The following is a 25628-nucleotide window of genomic DNA, read 5'->3' on the forward strand; positions in this document are numbered from 1 at the left end:
GAGGGTCAGCACCTGCTTACATTGCCACGCTTCAGTGCCATAAATGCTAGGGCACACGTGATCAGTGCCAGTCCTATACATATGACGCTATCAACACACAGGAGCGCGACAGTCACACCTTATGCAGCACGACGGCACATACACACATGAATGCTCCCGCCAGGGCCTGTACTCAACGTATAGAATTATCTTGTAAGAGGGGAAAAAAGAAGCATCTTACTACAATTGTAGTTTCTTAACTTACATTTAAAGGGATTGTCCATAATTAGAAACACTTGTCTGCTTACGTCTTCCCTGAGATCGCAGCTAAGTCCCATTAGGGGTTCTCTGGGAATAGAAATAACTAACAAATGGAAATGTCCTCATATAAATAAATTCCTAAATACATTTAGATAGAATTGGTTAAGACGTCCATCTTTCACAGTCCGGCTGGCTCTGGGTTTCATGACCTGAGTTTACAGTATTCTGAATATACAGCATGAGGCAGTAAGGTCGGCTTATGAGGACAGTTGCCAGTCCGGGCATTGCTGTTTGTTTGCGGATTGTAAAATACATCCACTCGAATTTAGCTTTAAGCCTTATTCACACATCCGTTTTTCTTATGTTTGCTATCCATGTTTTCATGGCAGTAACTTATACCTAGTAGAGTCTCTGGGCCTGTTCACTAAGTGGCCATTGCAAAATCATGGAGAAACGTCCGATATTAAATCAGGTGTCAGATCAAGATTGGGACTGCAACTCCACGGCTCTGGGAAAACATTGGGCAGCGCTCATCCGTGTGCTGACTGCTGCTTTTCATGGACTGATAGGAGAAGCTTGAGAAATTTTTTTTTTTTCCCCCATCAGAGAAAAAATTATAAATTTCTGACCATAATCTAATTAAACTCTGAAGAAGCGCTCATCAAAAACACTGATGAAACTTGCTTCTGAATAATGATTTAAGCCAGTTCACACATCCGTGGTTCTCCTGACCTTAACACGAGAACCTCATAGCCATAAATGAGGCTATTGGGTTTGGATTCAGGAGACATACAGTCAGCCTGTGCATCAGCAGCACGGTGGCTCAGTGGTACTGTACAGCGCTGGAGTCCTGGGTTCCAATCCCACCAAGGACACCATCTGCAAGGAGTTTGTGTGTTCTCCCCGTGTTTGTGTGGGTTTCCTCCGGGTACTTCGGTTTCCTCCCACATTCCAAAGACATACTGATAGGGAATTTAGATTGTGAGCCCCAATGCGGACAGTGATGATGATGTCTGTAAAGGAAAGCTGTCACCAGAGGGCATCTTGCACTAATGCCAGCAATGGTAGTGCCTGCATGTCTCTGGGGGCTTAGGCTGCTTTCACATGTCCAATTGTCACCACTTAGTAACAGATCCAGTGTTAAAACAAAAATCTAGATCCAATACAAATGGGGCAAAGACTGATGCGCAAGATTGAAAACAAAAGTATCTGTTTTTGAATGGACCCATCTTTTTTTGAAAAAACCTGGTGCTTAAAAAAACAGCAAATGAGTGCTCCCACTCCTATCATGTGTTGATGGTGCCCACTTGATTTTGGTTATTTAAAAAACAGATCTGTTAACTAATGATGTAAATGATGACCATCTATTATTATCTGTATAGCCAAAGATTAAAAAAAAAAAATCAATGGCTATTAGATTTTTTGGCTGGACAAAAAAAGTTGTGCAGACTATGTATTTGAGCCGAGGGCACTCCCCGTCGAGTGACACTGATGGTTCGTGGGCGTGCCCGACTAGAGAGTGCAACCTTGCTCCATAGAAGTGTATGGAGAGCGAAGCCACACCCACTGGCCACGAGTATGTATAAGTCTGCAGTCACTCTAGGGGTCTAGTTTCCAAAATGGTGTCACTTGTGGGGGGTTTTCACTGTTTAGGCACACAGGGGCTCTCCAAACACGACATGGTGTCAAATGGCGCTCCTTCCCTTCCAGGCCCTGCCATGCGCCCAAACAGTGGTTTATGACCACATATGAGGTATCGGTGTACTCAGGAGAAATTGCCCAACAAATTTTGGGATCTGTTTTATCCTGTTGCCCATGTGAAAATGAAAAAACTGAGGCTGAATGAAAATTTTTGTGAAAAAAAAAAAAAAGTACTTTTTTTTTTTTTTTTTTTTTTCCTTTTCTTTTTTTACGGATCATTTTGCGAATCACCTGGGGGTTCAAAGTGCTCACTATGCATATAGATAAGTTCCTTGGGGGGGTCTAGCTTCCAAAATGGGGTCACTTGTGGGAGAGCTCCAATGTTTAGGCACACAGGGGCTCTCCAAACGTGACATGGCAACCGCTTAATATTCCAGCATATTTTCAAATGGCGCTCCTTCCCCTCTGAGCCCTGCCGTGTGCCGAAACAGTGGTTTATGACCACATATGAGGTATGTGTGTACTCAGGAGAAATTTCCCAACAAATTTTACGATCCTTTTTATCCTGTTGCCCATGTGAAAATGAAAAAATTGATGCTAAAAGAAAATTTTTGTTGGAAAAATTAAAGTGTTCATTTTTTTTCCCTCCACGTTGCTTTAGTTCCTGTGAAGCACCTGCAGGGTTAATAATCTTCTTGAATGTAGTTTTGATCAACTTGAGTGGTGCAGTTTTTAGAATGGTGTCACTTTTGGGTATTTTCTGCCATATAGACCCCCTCAAAGTGACTTCAAATGTTAGGTGGGCCCTAAAAAAAAAAATGGTTTTGTAAATTTTGTTGTAAAAATGAGAAATCGCTGGTCAACTTTTAACCCTTATAACTTCCTAACAAAAAAAAAAACTGTTTTTTCCAAAATTGTGCTCATGTAAAGTAGACGTGGAAAATGTTATTTATTAACTATTTTGTGTCACATAACTCTCTGGCTTAACGGAATAAAAATTAAAAATTTGAAAATTGCGATATTTTCGCCAAATATCCGTTTTTTCACAAATAAACGCAAAAATTATCGACCTAAATTTACCAATAACATGAAGCCCAATATGTCACGAAAAAACAATCTCCAAATCGCTAGGATCCGTTGAAGCGTTCCTGAGTTATTACCTCATAAAGGGACACTGGTCAGAATTGCAAAAAATGGCCTGGTCATTAAGGTCAAAATAGGCTGGGTCATGAAGGGGTTAATGTAGCTTTGTTTTGTTTCTGGCTATAAAACAGCAGCAGAAATTATATGCATTTTTGGTGCGGAACCAATTGGATCTCAGTGGGCTGAAGCTGGTGCATAACTCAAACAGCAAGGATAAAAATTGCTTTAAAAATTGTTCTGACTGGAACGTACAGAGAAAATGCAACACATGACCAAGGCTTTACAATTCACAATCTTCAAACTCTCATGAGGCCTCTAGTATTGCAGTATGCAGAAAAAGTGATCAAATGATCGTCGGTTCAAGTCCCCTGAGTGGAATAAAAAAAATAAAGGAAAAATGTAAAAAAATAAATGTACTGTATATGTTTGCATCAAAAACCCTTTTCCCAGTTCAAAAAATAAAAAACATTTGGTATGACTGTCTCCATTGTGGTGTAGTAACCACTGAGTCCGCTAGGGGGCGCTGTGTGGATGTCCCAGGAGAAAGGATGAATGGCAGAATACTGATTGGCCGTTATGTACCTCAAAGTGGGTGGCTTTGGGATGGAGACTTATGTGTTGATCAGCAGTGATACTGCTGAGGTGTTTCAATTTGTAAGGGATAAGTCTCCAGGTAACTAGAGAGATGGGCTGGCCTGGTTACTTACAAACCCACCCAGGGGGTGTGTTTAAAGCACTATTGTAAAGAGTGTGTAAAGGCTTGAAGGACCTGTGATGAGGTCAGTCATGTGACCCGGTGGGCGTGGCTATGAACCATATAATGTGGCCAGGGTAGGTCATATGGGGGTGAATGTTGGGACCTGGTTGGTCCAGTGTGGAAGGTCCCGCTGAGATGGGGCTTCCTGCCTGACAGCACGTGTGGACGCTGTGTTTAATGGCTGCAAGTGCCTGAGAGTTCCCTGGAGGGAATAAATATCTGCAGTATGGAGAAGCAGCCATGAGAGAACCCTGACGGGGTGAGATATAACTGTGAGGCTAGAAAGCCTGTGTATTGGACATTGCTAACAGAGTGAAGCTCTGTCATGGACGCTATGCCGTTTATATATTGCTGGTCATGGTTTATGATGTTTAATAAACCGCATGGACCGTTCTGAGTTTATGGAAAACCTGTGCCGGATCTGATTTTGTGGCTGCCAAGCGAGTGATCCCCTACTTAAATGACAGCGCTACCTCACACCATAAAAGTAGTCCGTTTTATGAAAATATAAAGTTAATTAACCCATAGGGTTATATTTGTATATATAAAAAAAAATGAATTGCGGTTTACAGTCACCGCAAACCCCCCACCCCAAAATGCAAAAAGTTATAAGACCTTGTACCCCAAAATAGTGTTACTAAAGGCATAATCTCACCATGTAAAAAAGCAAGTAGAGACGGGTGAACACCTGGATGTTCGGATTCGGCCGAACAGTTACAAAAAGTTCGGGTACCAGAACAGTACCTGAATCCGGACCACATTCAAATAAATGGGGGGTCCCGAGCATCCAGTGTTTGCTGCGCTGTCATCTGCATGACAGCGTAGCAAACACCGCTTCTGATCGGCTGTGAAATCATCCCCGCTGGTCAGAGAACCGCGGTTCCCACGCTGTCAAAAGATAGCGGGAGCGCTCAGCTGTGATTGGAGGTATAAAGTCTACCCCCGGTCACTGGGGTCAGCTGATGGGACTATTGAGCCCATCATCCGCACCTGCTGCAGCATGGCAACCGCGGCTCTCTGACCAGCGGGATGATTTCACTGCCGATCAGAAGCGGTGTTTGTGCAGCTGAACCCAAACAGTAACATGGACTTCCTGGTCATGTCCATGTTCGGTACAGACGCCAAACTTCACTATTCGGATTCACCCATCTCTAAAAGAAAGCCCTCACATAGCTCCATTTTCGGGGGAAATATTTGATATCACTGTAATTGTACTGACTGGGAGAATGATTTTGCTATGTTTAGCTCGCAATGAACACTGTAACAATGAAGCCCAAACAACAATGGAGGAATTTCAGGGGAGGGTTTCACCACTTCACACCACTTGGAGGTTTTTTTTTCCCTTATTTTCAGTACATTGTATGATAAAGGGAATGGTGTCATTCAGAACTGCAACTCATCTGGCAAAAAAAAAAAAATATCCTGTATGTAGTATGTTGAAGGAGAAATAAGAAAAGATTATGGCACTCCAAACAAGGGGAGGGGAAAAAATCAAAAGATTGTAAGTTGAAAAAAATGACTAGTCATGACCAAACAGGATCGGAAGTTGAAAAAAATGGCTGGTCGTGAACAAGTTAAATATTAAATTTCATTACATTTGCTTAGAATTTAAAGGACCCAGGGTGAAGCCTTGCTTTTGGGCAGGAAGCTACAAGCAATAGGGGGGGATGATTAAGTCATGAATTGCATTTTAAGCCATTGATTACATGAAGCCTAATTCCGTTAAATCAGCGCGTCCCATGTAGACCACCCTCCCCCTGCTTTTCCACACTATGGCATGTCCATTCCGCATGTGTAAAGCACCCTCAGAATTGAATACCTCTTCCTGCACTTGAGTATGGGCAGCTAATCTAGCATCATCTGGATAGCGCTGCCGTTCCTCACATTTCCCGCATTATCTATCTGTCCTATATAAATCCCATATCGGCATCAATTGAAATGCATGTGAGCATTTTTTATTGTTTTGCCTTGAGCGTGACTCTGTATGGCATTACTCCTGCGTCCACAAACCATTTAATTTAAACGGTAAAGCGCACAGTTTTGCTCTCACGTATCTGCCTCTTTCAGCCTAATCCGCTGCTCGCCATATTAATGAATTTCAAATCAAGGCAAATTTTGCTGATGAGAATAAATCCTCACTTGATTATGAATGAAATGGAATAGTACTTGGCCTTATATATATTCATGTTTTACCCTCAGGGAATCCACAGCGCTGAAATCCTGGATGTCGGCTTTAGATCTTATTAAAATGTGTGCCGGATACTTAGGAATATTCCTGTTGAAAGACTGTTATCTACAGAATGTGTGCTGGGGCACAATTGATATCACTTGCTGCAGGAGGATCTATGCTTTTATACCTATGTGATGCACTATATACATAGGTGACCTGCATGGAGTTGGGAGGTTTATGCCTGCATAAAAGATTTTTATTTTCAGATATACCGCGTCTTCATCCTGCGGTTTCCTTTACTTGCACGATGGGTGTTTTATCCCTTCACATTTTAATGTCTGTGGGGAGACACGATTTTTGATCATTTAGGCAAGGAGCCAAAATCCATGTTCTACCTGTGTTTGCTAAAGTTTTCAGAGTCAATGATTATGATAGAACTATAAAGCTTAACATAAAAGGGTAACTGCAATTTAGCCCAAAACCCTAGTTCCTCAGTGTGATCATGTCCTCTTTGGGGAACCAGAAGATAAGGAGCTGTAGTTGCTGTTGAGTTTCTTTTTTGTCCTTCTCCTTATCAAGTGTTTTTAGGGTTCTTCAAATAGACTGTTATATAATTTAGGGAAAGAAACCTCTGCCTGGCCTCAAACATCCCTAACATGACAGTTTTTTTCATTTTCAGCATTAGGGTCCATTCTCACTTTATAGTTTCAAGCTCGTCGTGTTTAGGGGGTTATGAAGTTCCCTTTTAGGAATCCTTTCAAAACGTGAACAGCAGCAGTCATTATTTGGTCACGCAGAGGCACAGTAAGAATGATGGTTGTAAACGCACAGGGTGATACTGTAAGCTTAATGGTTGTAAATAGGGTTGATCGAATAGCTTCAGATAAGAGCTTATCCAAATAGAGCGCTTACCGAATAGCTTCATCGGTTACATGGAGATCTCCCAATAATCAGCTGTTCGGCCCCACGCAGCTGCATGTGTCGCAGCTGTGTGACAGTCACAACATGTGGATGGGAGAGCGTGTTTGTTGGGCTACCCATGCATGTGTTGTGACACATGCAGCTGCGGCACTGAACAGCTGATTTTCGGGAGCGTTCCAGGTTACAGATGCAGCTATTCGGTAAGTGCTAAAGCTATTCAAATAAGCTCTTATCCCTAGCTATTTGATCAACCCTAGTTGTAAACACACAGTCACACTGTAAGCTTGATGGTTGTAAACACACAAGGTGACACTGTAAGCTTAATGGTTGTAAACACACAGGGTGACGCTGTAAGCTTGATGGTTGTAAACACACAGGGTGACACTGTAATCTTGATGGTTGTAAACACACAGGGTGACGCTGTAAGCTTAATGGTTGTAAACACACAGGGTGACGCTGTAAGCTTAATGGTTGTAAACACACAGGGTGACGCTGTAAGCTTGATGGTTGTAAACACACAAGGTGACACTGTAAGCTTCATGGTTGTAAACACACAGGGTGACACTGTAAGCTTGATGGTTGTAAACACACAGGGTGACGCTGTAAGCTTCATGGTTGTAAACACAGGGTGACACTGTAAGCTTGATGGTTGTAAACACACAGGGTGACACTGTAAGCTTCATGGTTGTAAACACACAGGGTGACACTGTAAGCTTGATGGTTGTAAACACACAGGGTGACGCTGTAAGCTTAATGGTTACAAGCACACAGTGACATTGTAATCCTGATGGTTATAAACACATATGGTGACACTGTAAGCTTGATGGTTATAAACACATATGGTGACACTGTAAGCTTGATGGTTGTAAACACACGGTGACACTGTAAACTTGATGGTTGCAAAATGAACCTTACAGGCACAGTACTTGAAAGAAGGTTCTTTACCAAGGCTGGAGACCTTGTGATGCTCAGTTGCTCCACAGAGTCTGGTTGCAATTGGCATGGCCGCCATCCTTCAGTGTCACTGTGAGTTTTCTGGAATGTTACACACTATCTTTAGTGAGGCCCTTGTAGGAGTTACTGTCTGATTTGATTCAGCCACTTTGTATTGGTAGTGTCAGTTCCTTAAAGACCTTTGTGACATCAAAGACATTGCCTAGTACAGAATAACTCCCAAGCACTCTGGGATGGGAGCATGCAGATATGCATTTGGGGTAATTTCTGAGAACCCTGAATGAAGTCACATATGCCCCTTTCAAAATGCAAAATACAGGGTGGGCCATTTATATGAATACACCTGGGTGGGCCATGTATATGGATACACCTAAATAAAATGGGAATGGTTGGTGATATCAACTTCCTGTTTGTGGCACATTAGTGTATGGGAGGGGGGAAACTTTTCAAGATGAGTGGTGACCATGGCAACCATTTTGAAGTCGGCCATTTTGGATGCAACTTTATAAATGGTCCACCCAAGTGTAGCCATATAAATGGCCCACCCTGTAGTTTATTGTAGAATCCCATTGGAATGCTTCTGACGTTGAGGGTCTTGTGTTTTGTACCGAGTCTGTGTGTACTTTGTCTCCGTGTGTATAACTTTTTATATCCATAAATGCTTTTGTCTCTCTGCAGGGGATGAACATCGTGGTGCCCTTCATGTTTAAATATGCAGTGGACAACCTGAATGAAGTATCTGGGAATGTGCTGAACCTGGCAGATGCATCGAGCACTGTGGCTACAATGGCGACCGCAGTACTGATTGGCTGTAAGTACAACTTTGATGAAGATGTAATTTGTTTTCTGAACAAGCAATAAGTGATTTAGTTCCTCACGATTTTCAAAAGCTGCACTTGTCAGTGAATTGCACAGCAAAGTATGTTATTCAGGTACAGATATAAAAATGGTTAAATAGAAATTAAAGGGATTATTTACAGTGGGGAAAAAAAGTATTTAGTCAGTCAGCAATAGTGCAAGTTCCACCACTTAAAAAGATGAGAGGCGTCTGTAATTTGCATCATAGGTAGACCTCAACTATGGGAGACAAACTGAGAAAAAAAAATCCAGAAAAGCACATTGTCTGTTTTTTTTTAATTTTATTTGCATATTATGGTGGAAAATAAGTATTTGGTCAGAAACAAACAATCAAGATTTCTGGCTCTCACAGACCTGTAACTTCTTCTTTAAGAGTCTCCTCTTTCCTCCACTCATTACCTGTAGTAATGGCACCTGTTTAAACTTATCAGTATAAAAAGACACCTGTGCACACCCTCAAACAGTCTGACTCCAAACTCCACTATGGTGAAGACCAAAGAGCTGTCAAAGGACACCAGAAACAAAATTGTAGCCCTGCACCAGGCTGGGAAGACTGAATCTGCAATAGCCAACCAGCTTGGAGTGAAGAAATCAACTGTGGGAGCAATAATTAGAAAATGGAAGACATACAAGACCACTGATAATCTCCCTCGATCTGGTGCTCCACGCAAAATCCCACCCCGTGGGGTCAGAATGATCACAAGAACGGTGAGCAAAAATCCCAGAACCACGCGGGGGGACCTAGTGAATGAACTGCAGAGAGCTGGGACCAATGTAACAAGGCCTACCATAAGTAACACACTATGCCACCATGGACTCAGATCCTGCAGTGCCAGACGTGTCCCACTGCTTAAGCCTGTACATGTCCGGGCCCATCTGAAGTTTGCTAGAGAGCATTTGGATGATCCAGAGAAGTTTTGGGAGAATGTCCTATGGTCTGATGAAACCAAACTGGAACTGTTTGGTAGAAACACAACTTGTCGTGTTTGGAGGAAAAAGAATACCGAGTTGCATCCATCAAACACCATACCTACTGTAAAGCATGGTGGTGGAAACATCATGCTTTGGGGCTGTTTCTCTGCAAAGGGGCCAGGACGACTGATCCGGGTACATGAAAGAATGAATGGGGCCATGTATCGTGAGATTTTGAGTGCAAACCTCCTTCCATCAGCAAGGGCATTGAAGATGAAACGTGGCTGGGTCTTTCAACATGACAATGATCCAAAGCACACCGCCAGGGCAACGAAGGAGTGGCTTCGTAAGAAGCATTTCAAGGTCCTGGAGTGGCCTAGCCAGTCTCCAGATCTCAACCCTATAGAAAACCTTAGGAGGGAGTTGAAAGTCCGTGTTGCCAAGCGAAAAGCCAAAAACATCACTGCTCTAGAGGAGATCTGCATGGAGGAATGGGCCAACATACCAACAACAGTGTGTGGCAACCTTGTGAAGACTTACAGAAAACGTTTGACCTCTGTCATTGCCAACAAAGGATATATCACAAAGTATTAAGATGAAATTTTGTTTCTGACCAAATACTTATTTTCCACCATAATATGCAAATAAAATGAAAAAAAAACAAACAATGTGATTTTCTGGATTTTTTTTTTCTCAGTTTGTCTCCCATAGTTGAGGTCTACCTATGATGTAAATTACAGACGCCTCTCATCTTTTTAAGTGGTGGAACTTGCACTATTGCTGACTGACTAAATACTTTTTTTCCCCACTGTAAATAATGGATTCTAAGTTTCTGTATGCAGAGCGCTCGCTTTTTCTTGAATTCTTGCGTACTTTGTTACCTTAATATCTTATATTGCTTGCATATGTAACCTTTGAATTGTAAAGTGCTGCGGAATATATTAACCCCCATATCAACATCCCCCATTCATGTACTGTGGATGAGCACAGGAGGATAAACTGCCGCGATGGGAACCAATTCTGACCGCAGTAGTTAGAGGCGGTCGGCTGAGAGGCTCCATACATTGTGGATGACTTCTGCAATCAGAGTTGGCTCCCATCACAGTAGTTTAGCTGGTTAATAGCGGCTGCAGCATTTAACTAGTTAGAGGGTGCTCCTATGTCGCCCAATTGGCCTTGCTATCATAGAAGAATGGGCTGCTGATGGGTTCTCATGGCAATCTATGGCATACTGAAGTCACTCTGGTCTACCATGCTACTGTTTCTCTTCAGCCCCTAAAGGGATGTTCTCATGTTGTATACTTCCATGCTGTCTACTTAAAGCAATTTAACAAGTGTGTAATTGATGTGCTGCTTCTTTCTGCTTTCATTCTCCTGTAATGAGCGCTTCTATATTACATAGTGTACATAGGTGGTTGAACACCAGTCCATGTACAGTATGCACAGAAGCGCTACATTCCACTTTGAGGAGTTGACTCTTAAGATGCCAGCCCATTGATTTCTATAAAGCACTTAGCTGCTTCCCTACCTCTTCCTCTTTCCTTCACTTTCAACTCCTGACTTATCAGTCTTGTAAAATCACCATTCACCCCCACCCCTACCACCACCCTGGCCCCTACCATTGCAGCTTCCAGAGCAAAGCTCCAAATCACTGCTCTCACTTTCCTAGACGTGCTTATATAAAAGACGGTTCTCAAATTCAAAGGAAATTTATTGGCAGGACCAAGTATTATTACGGTAAATATAGTGATGACAGTGTACACTTGGAACAAACATTACCAGACAGGTAATGTGTCACGGTAGCAGTGCGAATCTCCTTGATTAGAATGATCACTCAAGGAGGTGTGCTCGCTCCATGGCCTCAGCTCAACCTCACGTTCCACCCCCAGCATCTAGTAAGGAGACTGCTGATTTCTCAGCTACTCCGGAGACAACTTGAGAATACCCCTTTTATTCCAGTGTTACAAATAATGTAAATGCTTCACTTTCCTTCACTGTTAGAACACGGCATGAGCTTTCTTTTTAATTGCAGTAAAGCGTCCACCACTGAATACAGGAGAAGGTAGACCAACAATTCATCTACAGGAGAAACAACAGAGCGTGCTATACCATGTCTAAATAAAACCACACTCTATTTGTACTACATGTATTTTCCAAATTCTTGATTTGCCATCCTGTACTTTTCATGGGACAACCTTTTTGAATTGTACAAAAGTTGAAATTGTAGCTTGTTGCTTCCCATGCAAGTGATCTCATCCTCTCGTTTTAGAAGAGCCTGAATTTATGTAATCTGTATATGGCCTTCTATCCCCGTCATTAATAGACAAAAGCAATTAACAAGACAAAAAATAGATATTAGTTGTGATTGCAGCATTATGATGAGGTAGACTCTGCGTAACCGTTGTGGCAAGCCTTAATTCCTTCTGTCAAATGCTATCTTGTCTGCAATTACCTCTTTAATTACAGGCGACCTTTATGATTTGACCCACAAGCTAATGACTTCTAGGATATGAAAAGATTTTTTTTTTTTTCCCATTTCTTTTGTTCTTATTTTATTTAACCATTTACCACTCATTCCCAATCATCTGACTCTCCAACAACATTCAGGGCTGTGTAATCTGTTCCCACAGAATGACATTAAGAGTGTCCTTTTAACAATATGCGTAAGAAAGTCTCTTGCATGAGTTTACCATGTCTGTATTTTCATACGTGTCTTTTCCATATCCGTGGGTGTCACGGGTGTGGACTTCCATCTTGGTGACCTTTTTTTGAGGATTCAAGGAAAACTGCACATCTAGAAGTCTCCTTAAAAAGTTGCTTCTTTATTGATTATAAGATAAACAATATAGAAGTAAGGGTTTTTAATGGGATTTGTAGATGAAATAGTAATATGGAAATGTCTGAATATGAGCTTTTCATAGCACTAAAAGTATAGGCGAGCATGTGGTTTAGTACAGGATTCCCCAAAAAATGGATGCGGATGCAGATGCACTGCATTCCATTTGAGAGCCCTGCTTTTCAAGATTGGTGGGGACTTCCGCTAACCCTGAAAAATGTGACTCTAAAACGCCCCTTCGGAGTGGAGTGCCACCGTTCTATTAGTTGTCTATGGGTTTTTTGGAGATGGCGGAGTACAGCGCTCAACCACATGAGATCAGCCATCGTCTTCTAGTGTTCTTTGATACAACTACTTTATCTCTGAATAATATTGATTACGTCTCGAGCGAAGCCTTGTAACTCTCAGACTTGCGTACAGACTATAATTATTTTCTGGAGGTAGGAATATGGATGTCCTTACATGTTATACTGCACTAGAACTAGATGAATAAATCTAGAATCGAGCAGGTTTCTAATCTGTATTAATCTGCTATTCACGTTTGGCTCTTCCAGTGTAGTAATTTATCGTATTTCTTTGTTCGACTTTTTTTTTTGTTTTGTTTTCTTGGCTGCGTACTGAGAGTTTAGAAAATGTATTTCTACACGGACAATGTAAGACTATGGAGAGGGAGAAAGCCTGCTGTTCCTTCTGCGTATTAGCCTCAACAAGCCGCTTTCTCCACTACTTTAAAAGCACTTGGCTAACAAACACAAAATAGAAGTGCAAAATCAACAAATTGTTAATCCTTTGCTTCTTAATGTGTTCTCCTCTCGTTGCGGCACTTTCTTTCATGACTATAATTATTAGATTGGCAGGGTTGCCGTCACCATGCTCTTTATTTTACATTAAGAAGCCTTTTTTTTAATGCTTTAATTTTTTTTTTTTCTTTTAGAATATATTTAAAAACATATGACAATGTGTTATTAATTTTTCTGGTTCCTTGCCCTCTAAAATCCCTTCTGCTTCTGTTCCATGTTGAAGTACCTGGAGTGACCTCATCTGTTGGACCCTGGCGGGAGGGATCTATTCTGTTACTTCCGTGCACCCTGACCTCACTTCGGAACTTTCTCTTTTTTATCTTCACTGTAAATGGATATTTTTGTCCAGCAACCTCTGTTTCGGGAGCTCACACTGGTTCTTATATTTGAAAAACTAGGTAAAATGTGTTGAATATTGGGGGTTTGTTTTATTTTTATTTTTTCTACATATATTAAAACTGACCCGACCTCTTATTGCTTGCGGTGGGTAAGAACAACACTTTCCCTTGATAGACTTTTGGATTATGAGGGATAATATATGCATCATCGGACATGTACAGAAAAACACATGGTTGGCACTACCACACGGTTTAATCAACCAGAATCCGAATTATGGGACTTTTCAGGTTAATGATAACCGTTGTTTAAATTAAAATAAATAAATAAAAGGTCCCAGAAATCAATAGTAGATGTGAAAATAAGAAACTTTGTAATGTATCTTATTACAGAACGCCACTTCTTTTTCACATGTATAAATGGTCAGGAGACGATACAACGGCTGGCGGCCAGCAGTTTGCCTATGTTTGTTTTGTGCACATTGCACTTTCTCAAGGCCTTGACAAAGCGCAGTGAGTGCGAAACGGCTATAGGCAACCATGTGGTGACTGACTGTTATATCATTAACAGATCTGGTCTGTCATATGACACCCGTAGTAATCTGTATGCCCATATTTCATCCTATTATGACTAGTGATTTCTTACAGAGGTTGGGGGGGTACCTCTGCTTTCAGGAAAAAAATTGTTGGATTATTTCATCAACATGCCCGTTATCTGAGTATTCACAACATAAACTAAACTTACACTATCAATGCAAAATAGGATGCACTAGAAAGGAACCATGTGGCAACGCTCAGAATACCTACAACTTGCTATGACACAGGGAGGATTAGGTTGTTTCGCTCATTCTCGTTGCTGGAAATCCATGTAAATCAGCTAACTGCTGTGGACCGCTATGGCTCTAGGGAGACTGCAACTGTATGTTAATGAATTGCTCAGTTTGCTTTGACTTTAAAGGAGTATTCCCATCTCCAAGATCCTACCTCATTATGTAATCGGTATAATATTAGCAAATACGTCCAATTAGAATTGTAGTGTAGTTCTTCTGATTCACCATGTGCAGGGCATTGCAGTAGCTTGGGTATCCATGGTTACGACCACTGACAACTAACGGTCTCTGTATGAGTGGTCGTAACCATGGATACCTAAGCTATTGCAATGCCCTGCACATGGGATAAGCAACACACCAAATCAGAAGAACTATACTACATTTCTAAATGGAGGTATTTGCTAATATTATTACATATTGGGATAAGAATTTGGTGATGGGAATACCCCTTTAAAATAAAGCTCAGAATCTAATTATAGGAGTAGTTCAGCTCAAATAATTATTTTTAAAAGTGGTTAAAATGGCAAGAAATGGAACTTAAGGTTCATTTTTACTTCAAGATTATAGTTCATGAGTATTCCTAGGAAAGCTGATTTCATGATAATCGTGCAGTTTGAATAGGCTGCCAATCACCCAACAAACTAGCAAGACATCAGGTGAAATGTTTTTGGTTTTCACAAAAAGATTACCGTTCTCTGTGTAAACCAGTCCTGTGCTGCTGAGAACAATGGCAGCCTATACTCACTGAATGAACTATTACAGTTTTTCGTGCGCATCGATAGCCTTTGTAAACAGGCTATTAAATGAGTGCTGACATGTTGGCGGATGTTTAACGTGCCGATCAGCTGGTATAAATGCACTCTGCTCCATGTCTGACTTGTGTTCCACAAAGGAGAGCGATAATTTGTTCAGACTACCACTGTATTTTCCGGGATCCAGCGCCATTCTGCAACGCTTCTCAATAAAGTCCCCGCACTTTAGACTCTCCGGCTCTTTCTGTGCTTGAGCCGGAAGACTGTTTCACGACACAAGTCTATGGGGCCTCGTTCTGACACTCCATAGATTTACATTGCAAAAACCAGTTCTGAGTCACGCAGCATGATTTGGAGAGCCTGCAAAGCGGAGATGTCACTGAGAAGCGGAGCAGAACAGCAGCGGATCCCAGAGAGATTGGCAGTAGGTCAGTATATTAAATGCTTACACTATACAGACATTTAGTGAAACCTACAGTTAGGTCCATATATATTTGGACAGAGACAACATTTTTCTAGTTTTGGTTCCAGACATTACCACAATGAATTTTAAAGAAAACAATTCAGATGCAGTTGAAGTTCAGACTTTCAGCTTTCATTTGAGGGTATCCACATTAAAATTGGATGAAGGGTTTAGGAGTTTCAGCTCCTTAACATGTGCCACCCTGTTTTTTAAGGGACCAAAAGTAATTGGACAGATTAAATAATTGTAAATAAAATGTTCATTTCTAGTACATGGTTGAAAACCCTTTGTTGGCAATGACTGCCTGAAGTCTTGAACTCATGGACATCACCAGACGCAGTGTTTCCTCCTTTTTTGATGCTCTGCCAGGCCTTCACTGCGGTGGTTTTCAGTTGCTGTTTGTTTGTGGGCCTTTCTGTCTGAAGTTTAGTCTTTAACAAGTTAAATGCATGCTCAATTGGGTTGAGATCAGGTGACTGACTTGGCCATTCCAGAATATTCCTCTTCTTTGCTTTAATAAACTCCGGGGTTGCTTTGGCTTTATGTTTTGGGTCATTGTCCATCTGTAGTATGAAACGACAACCAATCAGTTTGGCTGCATTTGGCTGGATCTGAGCACACAGTATGCCTCTGAATACCTCAGAATTCATTCGGCTGCTTCTGTCCTGTGTCATATCATCAATAAACACTAGTGACCCAGTGCCACTGGCAGCCATGCATGCCCAAGCCATCACACTGCCTCCGCCATGTTTTACAGATGATGTGGTATGCTTTGGATCATGAGCTGTACCACGCCTCCGCCATACTTTTCTCTTTCCATCATTCTGGTAGAGGTTGATCTTGGTTTCATCTGTCCAAAGAATGTTCTTCCAGAACTGTGCTGGCTTTTTTAGATGTTTTTTTAGCAAAGTCCAGTCTAGCCTTTTGATTCTTGATGCTTATGAGTGGCTTGCGCCGTGCAGTGAACCCTCTGTATTTACTTTCATGCAGTCTTCTCTTTATGGTAGATTTGGATATTGATACGCCTACCTCCTGGAGAGTGTTGTTCACTTGGTTGGCTGTTGTGAAGGGGTTTCTCATCACCATGGAGACTATTCTGCGATCATCCACCACTATTGTCTTCCATGGGCGCCCAGGTCATTTTGCATTGATGAGTTCACCAGTGCTTTCTTTCTTTCTCAGGATGTACCAAACTGTAGATTTTGCCACTCCTAATGTGGTAGCAATTTCTCGGATGGGTTTTTTCTGTTTTTGCAGCTTAAGGATGGCTTGTTTCACCTGCATGGAGAGCTCCTTTGACCTCATGTTTCCTTCACAGCAAAACCTTCCAAATGCAAGCACCACACCTCAAATCAACTCCAGGCCTTTTATCTGCTTAATTGAGAATTACATAACGAAGGGATTGCCCACACCTGTCCATGAAATAGCCTTGGAGTCAATTATCCAATTACTTTTGGTCCCTTTAAAAACAGGGTGGCACATGTTAAGGAGCTGAAACTCTTAAACCCTTCATCCAATTTTAATGTGGATACCCTCAAATGAAAGCTGAAAGTCTGAACTTCAACTGCATCTGAATTGTTTTGTTTAAAATTCATTGTGGTAATGTCTAGAACCAAAATTAGAAAAATGTCTCTGTCCAAATACATATGGACCTAACTGTATATTCATGAGTGTGCTTATTAAAGGGGTAAAGGGGAAAAAAAAAACGCCTAAATGGTAAGTAAAACCAAAATGTTATTGTATGTACTATTGCTGGATGTTTGGAAGTTAGGACCACACAGATTATAACGATGGTGTCCTAGCCATACAAGTTTTCACTACAGTCATCTGCACATGAATACTTCCTCTAACCCAAAAGGGTTGTCTCACCTATGTGTGTTGAAATGAGCTCTTTTGCCCCTCTGCGCCAAAAGGGATCTTTTTGACTCTCTGTGCCAACAAGGGTCTTCTCAACCCTCTACGCCGAAAGGGGTCGCTTCGGCATTGTGCGCCGATAGGGGTCGCTTCGACATTGTGCGCCGAAAGGGGTTGTCTCTTAAGATTAAAGCTAGCCCGGCGATCTTTTAGTCGCTGTGGTTTAGCTTCTGACACCCATAGTGGTCAGATGATCATGGTGGCCATACATCTGTGCACAAGAAAAAAGGATGTCTGTGTAATGGATTGTCAGAATCTGCCTATAAAGACACAGTTTGTCACCAAGCTTACACCATGCCTAATAAAGTGAACTCTAGAGCACCGGGTTCCTCTTTAACAGATCTGTATACATTAATATTCCATCTGAGAAGGTTCTTTTTTATTGATCAGACAGCTCTTTCAAAATTGCTGGACATTGCAGAGAGTTCTGCGTGAGTTTTATCTTACAGACTGATGCAATGTGACGATTACGAGCACTAGACTCGTTGAAACCCATCGCCATCTATTTTTACTAGCCCTCAAACTTGCTGACCTATGGCAGCGGCAGAACACGAATGTTTTGTTTCCTGTGACATTCTCCTTCCAGATATATTCCTAACTTCTATGCTCATCCTGTATACACACACCAATGTATTTTGGTCTTTGATCAGAAGGGGTTTGATGTCTGACCCCCTCACCCTTCCCTCTTCTCTACTCTGTATCTTCTTTCTTTTCATGTTTTTTTTTTTTTTTTTTTCTGGACAACATGGAAGGTAGTAATGAGCATTTTTCCTTTCTCTTTCCTAAACAAGCAGCCAGGTTTTGTCCAAGTTCATTAATACAGTTTGGATTTTGAGTCCTTTCAAATAAGCGTAAAATAATTGAATGTATTGCCCTGCCATGAAATTACGATTTCTTATCCACATACATTTTTTTAATCTTTAAAGAAAAGGTTTTTTCAGAGCAAACTATTAAATATTATAGTTTACATTAAGGCTAAAGCTTCATGCACGCATTGGTGCTGTGAGTGCGGAGCCTGTGTGCTAGCATACAGAGAGTGCAGAGCCGGAGGCAGTCCTTGTGCCTCTAAAAGACTTTGTGATGTTCTTTGCTAGAAGAAACCAGACCTCTGTGGTTTAGGATGTGCCAAAGTTTGCCACAAATGGAACCTGATGTATAGTAGGACCCTAAAGACTTCTACGGCTGCTGTATTATAACTTTCAACCAAAAGAATCCAAGTAAAACTATGGCCGCCGATCAAATAATATCATTTATTTAAAAGCAGTTTTAGATTTTTGTTAAATTTTAATTCTATTCCTCTGTACCGTTATCTTTTCCTTACATGTGGGATAACCTGGTAGGAAAGCTGTCCACTGACCCCGATCTCCGTTTCGGTTTCTAGATGGTGCATCCAGAGCTGGGGCTGCCCTCTTCAATGAATTAAGGAATGCAGTATTTGGGAAAGTGGCCCAAAGCTCCATCAGGAGAATAGCAAAGAATGTTTTCTTACACCTACACAACCTGGACCTGGGCTTCCACCTGAGCCGACAAACTGGAGCATTGTCAAAAGCCATCGATCGCGGTACAAGAGGGATCAGCTTTGTGCTCAGTGCTCTGGTGTTTAATCTGGGACCCACAATGTTCGAAGTTCTCCTTGTTAGCAGTATCTTGGTAAGTACTGGAAGCCGAAAGGTTTTTCTTTCCGAGACTTTTATGTATTCTATGATATACGGCTCAAAATTTGATTGCTGGGACTCCGACTATTTTCAAAAATGAGGCTTGGATTCTGCACGCGAGTATAATGTGCCGCTATCTCCAGCAGGCAATCAATAGAGCAGGAACATCGCTGCATTCAAACATGATATGTCAGAACCCCAGTGTTGAGAATGGTGAGGGTCTTAGTAGTGGAACCCCCAGCAATCGCATGGCTAGGTGATCACTTTTATTTATTGTACAACCTGTTTAAAAACATTGGTGCCTGGCAGCATAGCCTTTTTCCCCATGAAAGGGCATTGCTCTTGCATTGAAGGTCAGTGGGAGTGTTGTTGCTCCGTAAAGTTGTCAGGATTAGCAAGGAGAATGAAAGAAGCAAAATGTTGTTTACCTGTACGGCTGGGAAGGAAAGCAGGGAACATGGAGCTCCACAGAAACGGATTGTTTTAGGTAATGGAGACTCACCAATATTGTGGAGTAAAATGTTGTGGTGTAAAGCCCTTCATTAAAATGTTTGTTTTTCCAATTATTGGGGGTCTGATACTTTGTCAGAGAACATTTTGCTGCAGCTTTGTGGTGGGAGTAATTATTTCAATATTCCATAATACTTTAGGTTGTACACATTAAAGGGAAACCTGCCCAAGCTACAGGCAGCATGCATTGGAACCTGGCTGCACCATTGTAGCCCAGATATGTTTTTTTCTGAAATGCTCCGGAAGAGGCCCTGTCAATCACTTAAGAGAGGTGCTAGGGTGGGGGAGCCCACTGGGGGAAACAGCGGACTAGTCTCGTCTCAACCCTAAAGTCCCCGGACAGCTCTTCAAATTGTTTTCTCTGAAACGCCAGAACATTTCAGAGGAAACATACCTGTCTGCATTTGTGCACCCGAGCTTGGATTCTTCGTGTGATTTGGGCAGCATGGATCAGGTAACAGGTTCTCTTTAATGAACACTTTGTACAGAAAGCTATGAATTGCTTTCATTCCTTTTGCTGTCAGTATATCTAATCCAGGATGTAGTCAGTTTGGGATTTCTCTTGTAATAGTAGCTAATATCTGTCTAGAAAAGTCATTACAGGGGAGTCAGTCAGCACACAATGACTGTTCAAACCAAGGACTCTGTACCCTTAGCTCAGCCAAGCAGGTCAGTACACGTTCCCACCCACTTGTTCCCCATGTATCTCCACCCTCCTCTTGCTCTTATACAGCTAGAGCTGTCAATCAAGACACAGGATGGAGGAAATGGATGCAAAACTATTGGCTTAGACAGTGAGCTGATCTGCTTGGCCATGCCAAGGGCACGCTGACCTGCTCGGCCATGCCAAGGGCGCGCTGACCTGCTTGGCCAGGCCATGGGTGCGCTGACCTACTCGGTGCGCCAAGGGCGCACTGACCTGCTTGACCACGCTGTGGGCGCACTGAGCGCCTATACTTTGGTGAACAGTCATTATGTGCTGATAAACTCCCTTTTAATCTTTTATATGTGAGTTATAAAATGTATTTAATTGAAACCATTTTTTCTCCTTCGTCTCATTGGGGGACACAGAGACTGTGGGTGTATGCTACTGCCGTCTGGAGGCTGACACTAGGTATACAAAAAACAAGTTAGCTCCTCCTCCGCCACATACACCCTCGCCCCGGTACCGGGCGGAAACCAGTTTTTTGCTTAGTGTCTTTGGAGGCACACGCAGTCTGGAGTTCTCCAGACTATTTTTTTTTTTTTTTTTTTTTTTATTCCTTTTCGGTTCTCTCGCTATGAAGAGGAGACACGGGCGACGGATCCTATAGAAAGGGTCCGATCTCCCCAAACCAACAACGGGCGAGCACGCGTTGAGCATCGCTCCGCGTATCCTTTCCCGCACCGAGGGACATCTCTGGGACTTTTCCCCAGACATCTATTTTTTCCGTGTTTGTTATTTTATGAAGATAAGACAGGGGCAACGCATCCTATTGAAAGGATCCGATTTCCCCAAACCAGCAACGGGCGACCACGTGCAAGTGTTCCTCCACGTTCCCTCTCCCGCGACGTGGGACAGTATGCCAGACTTAGCCCTGTCCACCCCTAGGTATGGAAACCATGGGCTTGCACAGTGGCACAAGACTAGTCTGTGCGCCCCCACTGCTCCACCAACGCTAGACGGCGGTGCTGCATGGCGGCGGACGGTCCCGCTCCTCGCCCCTGCAGGGCAGACAGAGTTAGGGTGCCTGCACCGTCCAGAGAGCAAATACCGGTAAGTATGCAGCTGGGGAGGGCTTTGGGCAGCGAGTAGGAGCCAGGGATCCCCTCGACCATCGCTCCCGCCTTCGCTCCTCGCCTCAGAGTACCTGCAGCCGGGGTAGTAGGTGTCACCGTCGGGGGGGGGGGGGTGAGTGTTGAGCAGGATAGGGGCGATTTGGTAGGCCGCGGTTTTCGCCCAGCGTAGGGCGGGAGCTGGTTTAAATCAAGGCCCCTGCTTCAGAGCAGGGTAGGCCACATCTGGAAACAGACGCGGGCGACCTACCCAGAGGCGAGGAGTCACGCTGGAAGGGGGCACACAGAAGTAGGGTAAGTGCGACCCCGTCCTGGAGCTGCGCGGGTACATTTAAGAGTTACCCTCCTCCTTTCCCCTTTAACTGGTGATAGGAGTAAGCGGCATTATGTCTGGAAAAGGGAAAACGCACACGTTCCTTTATGCCGCATGCGTTTCCTGTGGGGTGATGTTCCCACGAGCACAGACTATCAAATTGTGTGAAGCCTGCGACTCCGAACGCGCCCAGGAGCCCTCCCCTGCGACGGAGCCCAGGGGTCTGGATCCCCCGGAATGGGCGTTATCACTGTCTCGGTCCATGGTTTCACTTACGAAGGCGATTGAGACCCTTCAGGCCCCGGATAGGGGTAGAGACGACGGCTCGCTGGTTTGGGAGGGGTCGTCCACCTCACAGGAGCCTCCGGCCTGCAGGGGCCGCACACTCTCTAGGCAGACGCACAGGAAAAGAACCCATACTGCGTCTCCAGGCCCCTCCGGTGCGTCAGCATCCGCGAGTGTGGCATCACGCTCACCGTCACCTTTTTCCGGGAGCGAGCAGAGTTCAGGTGACGACGTAGAAGAATCCTTGAACCTGGATATACCGGGGTGTCGGGAGACGGTAGACAGTCTTATTGAAGCTGTCAATCAGACTCTGGGGATTGAGGATGATGTCTCCCCAGCTGCAGGTCATAAGGTGTCTTTTAAAAAGGCCAGGAGACCACATAGAGTGTTTAGCACTCATCCTGAGTTCGAGGACATTGTGCAGCGGCACAGGGAACGTCCAGATAAGCGTTTTTCGGGACAAAAAACGCTAGAAGCAAGGTATCCGTTCGCATCAGAACTCTGTAAAAAATGGGCGGAATTCCCGTTAGTGGATCCCCCAGTGTCTCGCCTAGCCTCAAGATCCCTGTTGTCAGTTCCCAGTGGTTCCGCCATTAAGGACCCCACGGATCGGCTCATAGAGGGGTTAGCCCGCTCGGTGTATGAGGCATCAGTATCAGCACTCTTTCCTTCTTTTGCAGCGACATGGGTAGCCAAGGCCATGATGTCATGGTCGGATTCTTTAAACAAGATCCTGCAGGATAGAGAATTGCCGACAGAAGTAGGCGAGATAGCAAGTCAGATCGCAATGGCAGGGGACTATTTAATTAGTGCATCTTTAGATGCGGCTAATGGCGCAGCACTAGCGGCGGCAAACGCAATCGCCATTAGGAGAGCCTTATGGTTAAGGCTCTGGCGGGCTGATTCAATCTCTAAAAAATCGTTGACTTCTCTGCCCTTTCAGGGGGACCGGTTATTTGGGGCGAAACTGGATAAGCTTATTTCAGACGCCACGGGGGGAAAGAGCAGCTTTCTTCCACAACAGAGGAGTAAAGTGCCGTTTCGTCAACCGCAGGCGCGCTTTTGAGCATTTCGTGCCCCAGGGTGGATGGCAGCGGCCGGTACCTCCGTCCCAGCTCGCTATGGCCAAGACAAAGAGCGTCAGGTTACGTACAAGGCCAACCCCTTGGGCAGGATGCGGGGCCGGCCGCCCAGATCAAGGGGGGCCAGGTCTCAGAGGACCTCAACAAAATGACTCGAAACATCCAGTACCCGGGGACAGCAGGGTAGGCGGACGCCTGCTCAGGTTCTGCCACGTCTGAGTCGCAGTGGCGCGGGACGCATGGGTGGCAGAAATGGTGTCCTCCGGGTACAAAATAGAATTCATCAGGGATCCCCCAAAACGATTTTTTCTTTCGCGGCTTCCCAAGACGGAAGTTCGGGCACAGGCTTTGCTAGAGGCCATCGAGGTGCTGCAGCGCAACGAGGTCATTGTCCCCGTACTAGAGGGCGAAAAAACCCGGGGTTTTTATTCCAACCTGTTCGTGGTACCCAAGAAGGATGGAACAGTAAGGCCGGTTCTGGACTTAAAGCTCCTGAACAGGTTCATCAGGGTCAGGCATTTCCGCATGGAATCTCTCCGGTCGGTCATATCGTCCATGGAGCAGGGAGAATATTTGGCCTCCATCGATATCCAGGATGCCTACCTGCACATCCCTATTTTTCCCCTGCATCAAAAGTTCCTGCGGTTCGCAATCGATGGGCGACATTTCCAGTTTGTGGCCCTACCTTTCGGGTTGGCCACGGCCCCCAGGATATTCATGAAAGTGATGGCGGTTGTTATGGCCACTCTGCATTCTCTGGGCATAGTGGTTTTGCCGTACCTGGACGACCTCCTGGTAAAGGGTCCGTCTTTTCGAGCTTGCGAGGAGAATGTCAGCATCACTCTGGATACCCTAGCTCGTCTAGGATGGTTGGTCAACAGGAAGAAATCATCCCTTACTCCGGCCCAGAGGATTCTGTTTCTAGGGATGATTTTCGATACTTCCCGAGGGTTGGTGATTCTCCCTCAGGACAAGGCTCAGGCACTTCGGCAGGGAGTTCGAACCCTTCAACAGCCGGGGCCCCACACTATCCGGTTTGGGATGAGGGTTCTAGGAAAAATGGTGGCGGCGATGGAAGCAATTCCGTTTGCGCAATTTCATCTCCGTCCCCTGCAGCATGCTCTCTTAGCTTCATGGGACAAAAGTCCGTTCTCGCTCGATCATCAGTGCAGGTTGTCCGCTCAGGTCCGAAAAGCGCTTCAATGGTGGACGCGCGACTCCTCTCTCCGTCAGGGGAGGCCCTTTCCCCCGGATCAATGGTTGGTGATCACGACAGATGCGAGTCTTTTCGGTTGGGGGGCAATCTTCCGCCATCACACGGCCCAGGGGCAATGGTCGCCTCAAGAGGCGCGTCTCCCTATCAACTTGTCGGAGATTCGAGCAGTGTGGTTGGCACTGCAGCAGTTTCAGCACTTGCTGGCAGGGCGCCCGGTCCGGATTCAGTCAGACAACGCCACGGCAGTAGCATACGTGAATCACCAGGGAGGCACGCGCTGCAGGGCAACCATGCGCGAAATAGAGCATGTACTCCGCTGGGCCGAGAGGAACCACTCGATCTCAGCAGTTCACATACCAGGCGTGGAAAATTGGGCAGCAGATTTCCTAAGCCGGCAGGGGATTGCGGCCGGGGAATGGTCTCTGCACCCCGATGTCTTTCAGCAAATTTGCCAGCGATGGGGACTCCGGATGTGGACCTGATGGCCTCCAGGGAAAACGCCAAGGTGGGCGTGTTTGTCACCCGGTCTCGGGACCCGCGAGCGATCGCAGTAGATGCGCTGGTCCTGCCATGGAACCAGTTCCGACTCCCGTACTTGTTTCCCCCGCTGCCGCTTCTCCCGAGGGTCATCAGAAAGATCAAGACCGAGGGGGATCCGGCTATTCTGCTGGCCCCAGACTGGCCCCGTCGGGCATGGTATGCAGATCTGGTGCAGCTCCTCGCAGACGTACCCTGGCGGCTACCAGAACGTCCAGACTTGCTGTCTCAGGGGCCGATCTGCCACCCGAACTTAGGGGCCCTGTGTTTGACGGCGTGGCCGTTGAATCCTGGGTTCTGACCCAGGCGGGGTTCGGGAGTGATGTGGTGGCTACAATGGTTAGCGCCCGGAAACCGGCCTCGGCGAGAATCTATCATAACACTTGGAAGGTTTTCTTTCAGTGGTGTCGAGAACGCGGAGTGGCGCCATTATCCTTCTCGGTCCCCAACATCCTGGCCTTTCTCCAGTCCGGTCTAGACGCAGGGCTGGCTCAGAGTTCCCTTAAGAGGCAGATATCGGCCTTGTCGGTCCTTTTTCAGCGGAAGATCGCTACCATCATGCAGGTCAGGACGTTCATTCAAGGGGTTTCTCATTTGGTACCCCCCTTTAGGGCACCTTTGGAGGCCTGGGACCTGAATCTGGTACTGAGTGTCCTGCAGGAGGCCCCGTTTGAGCCGTTTGAGCAGCTTCACGGTCAACCATAGCCAGATGGATTCGCCTAACTATT

At 44.6% G+C, this 25628-nt stretch overlaps 1 protein-coding gene across 3 annotated transcripts in view; it reads left to right on the top strand.

Annotated features, from left to right (window-relative positions):
• Nucleotides 1-25628, top strand: part of ABCB7 (ATP binding cassette subfamily B member 7) — a 136401-nt gene that overhangs the window by 80542 nt on the left and 30231 nt on the right. For all 3 annotated transcript variants that reach the window (XM_073556204.1, XM_073556205.1, XM_073556206.1), the window contains 2 exons: nt 8505-8637; nt 18908-19176. In XM_073556204.1, coding sequence (XP_073412305.1) covers nt 8505-8637; nt 18908-19176 — 402 coding nt within the window. The remainder of the gene's footprint in view (nt 1-8504; nt 8638-18907; nt 19177-25628) is intronic.

This window comes from Dendrobates tinctorius, unplaced genomic scaffold (assembly GCF_039654945.1).
Source record: "Dendrobates tinctorius isolate UK_male_01 unplaced genomic scaffold, ASM3965494v1 ptg000231l, whole genome shotgun sequence".
NCBI lineage: Eukaryota > Metazoa > Chordata > Amphibia > Anura > Dendrobatidae > Dendrobates > Dendrobates tinctorius.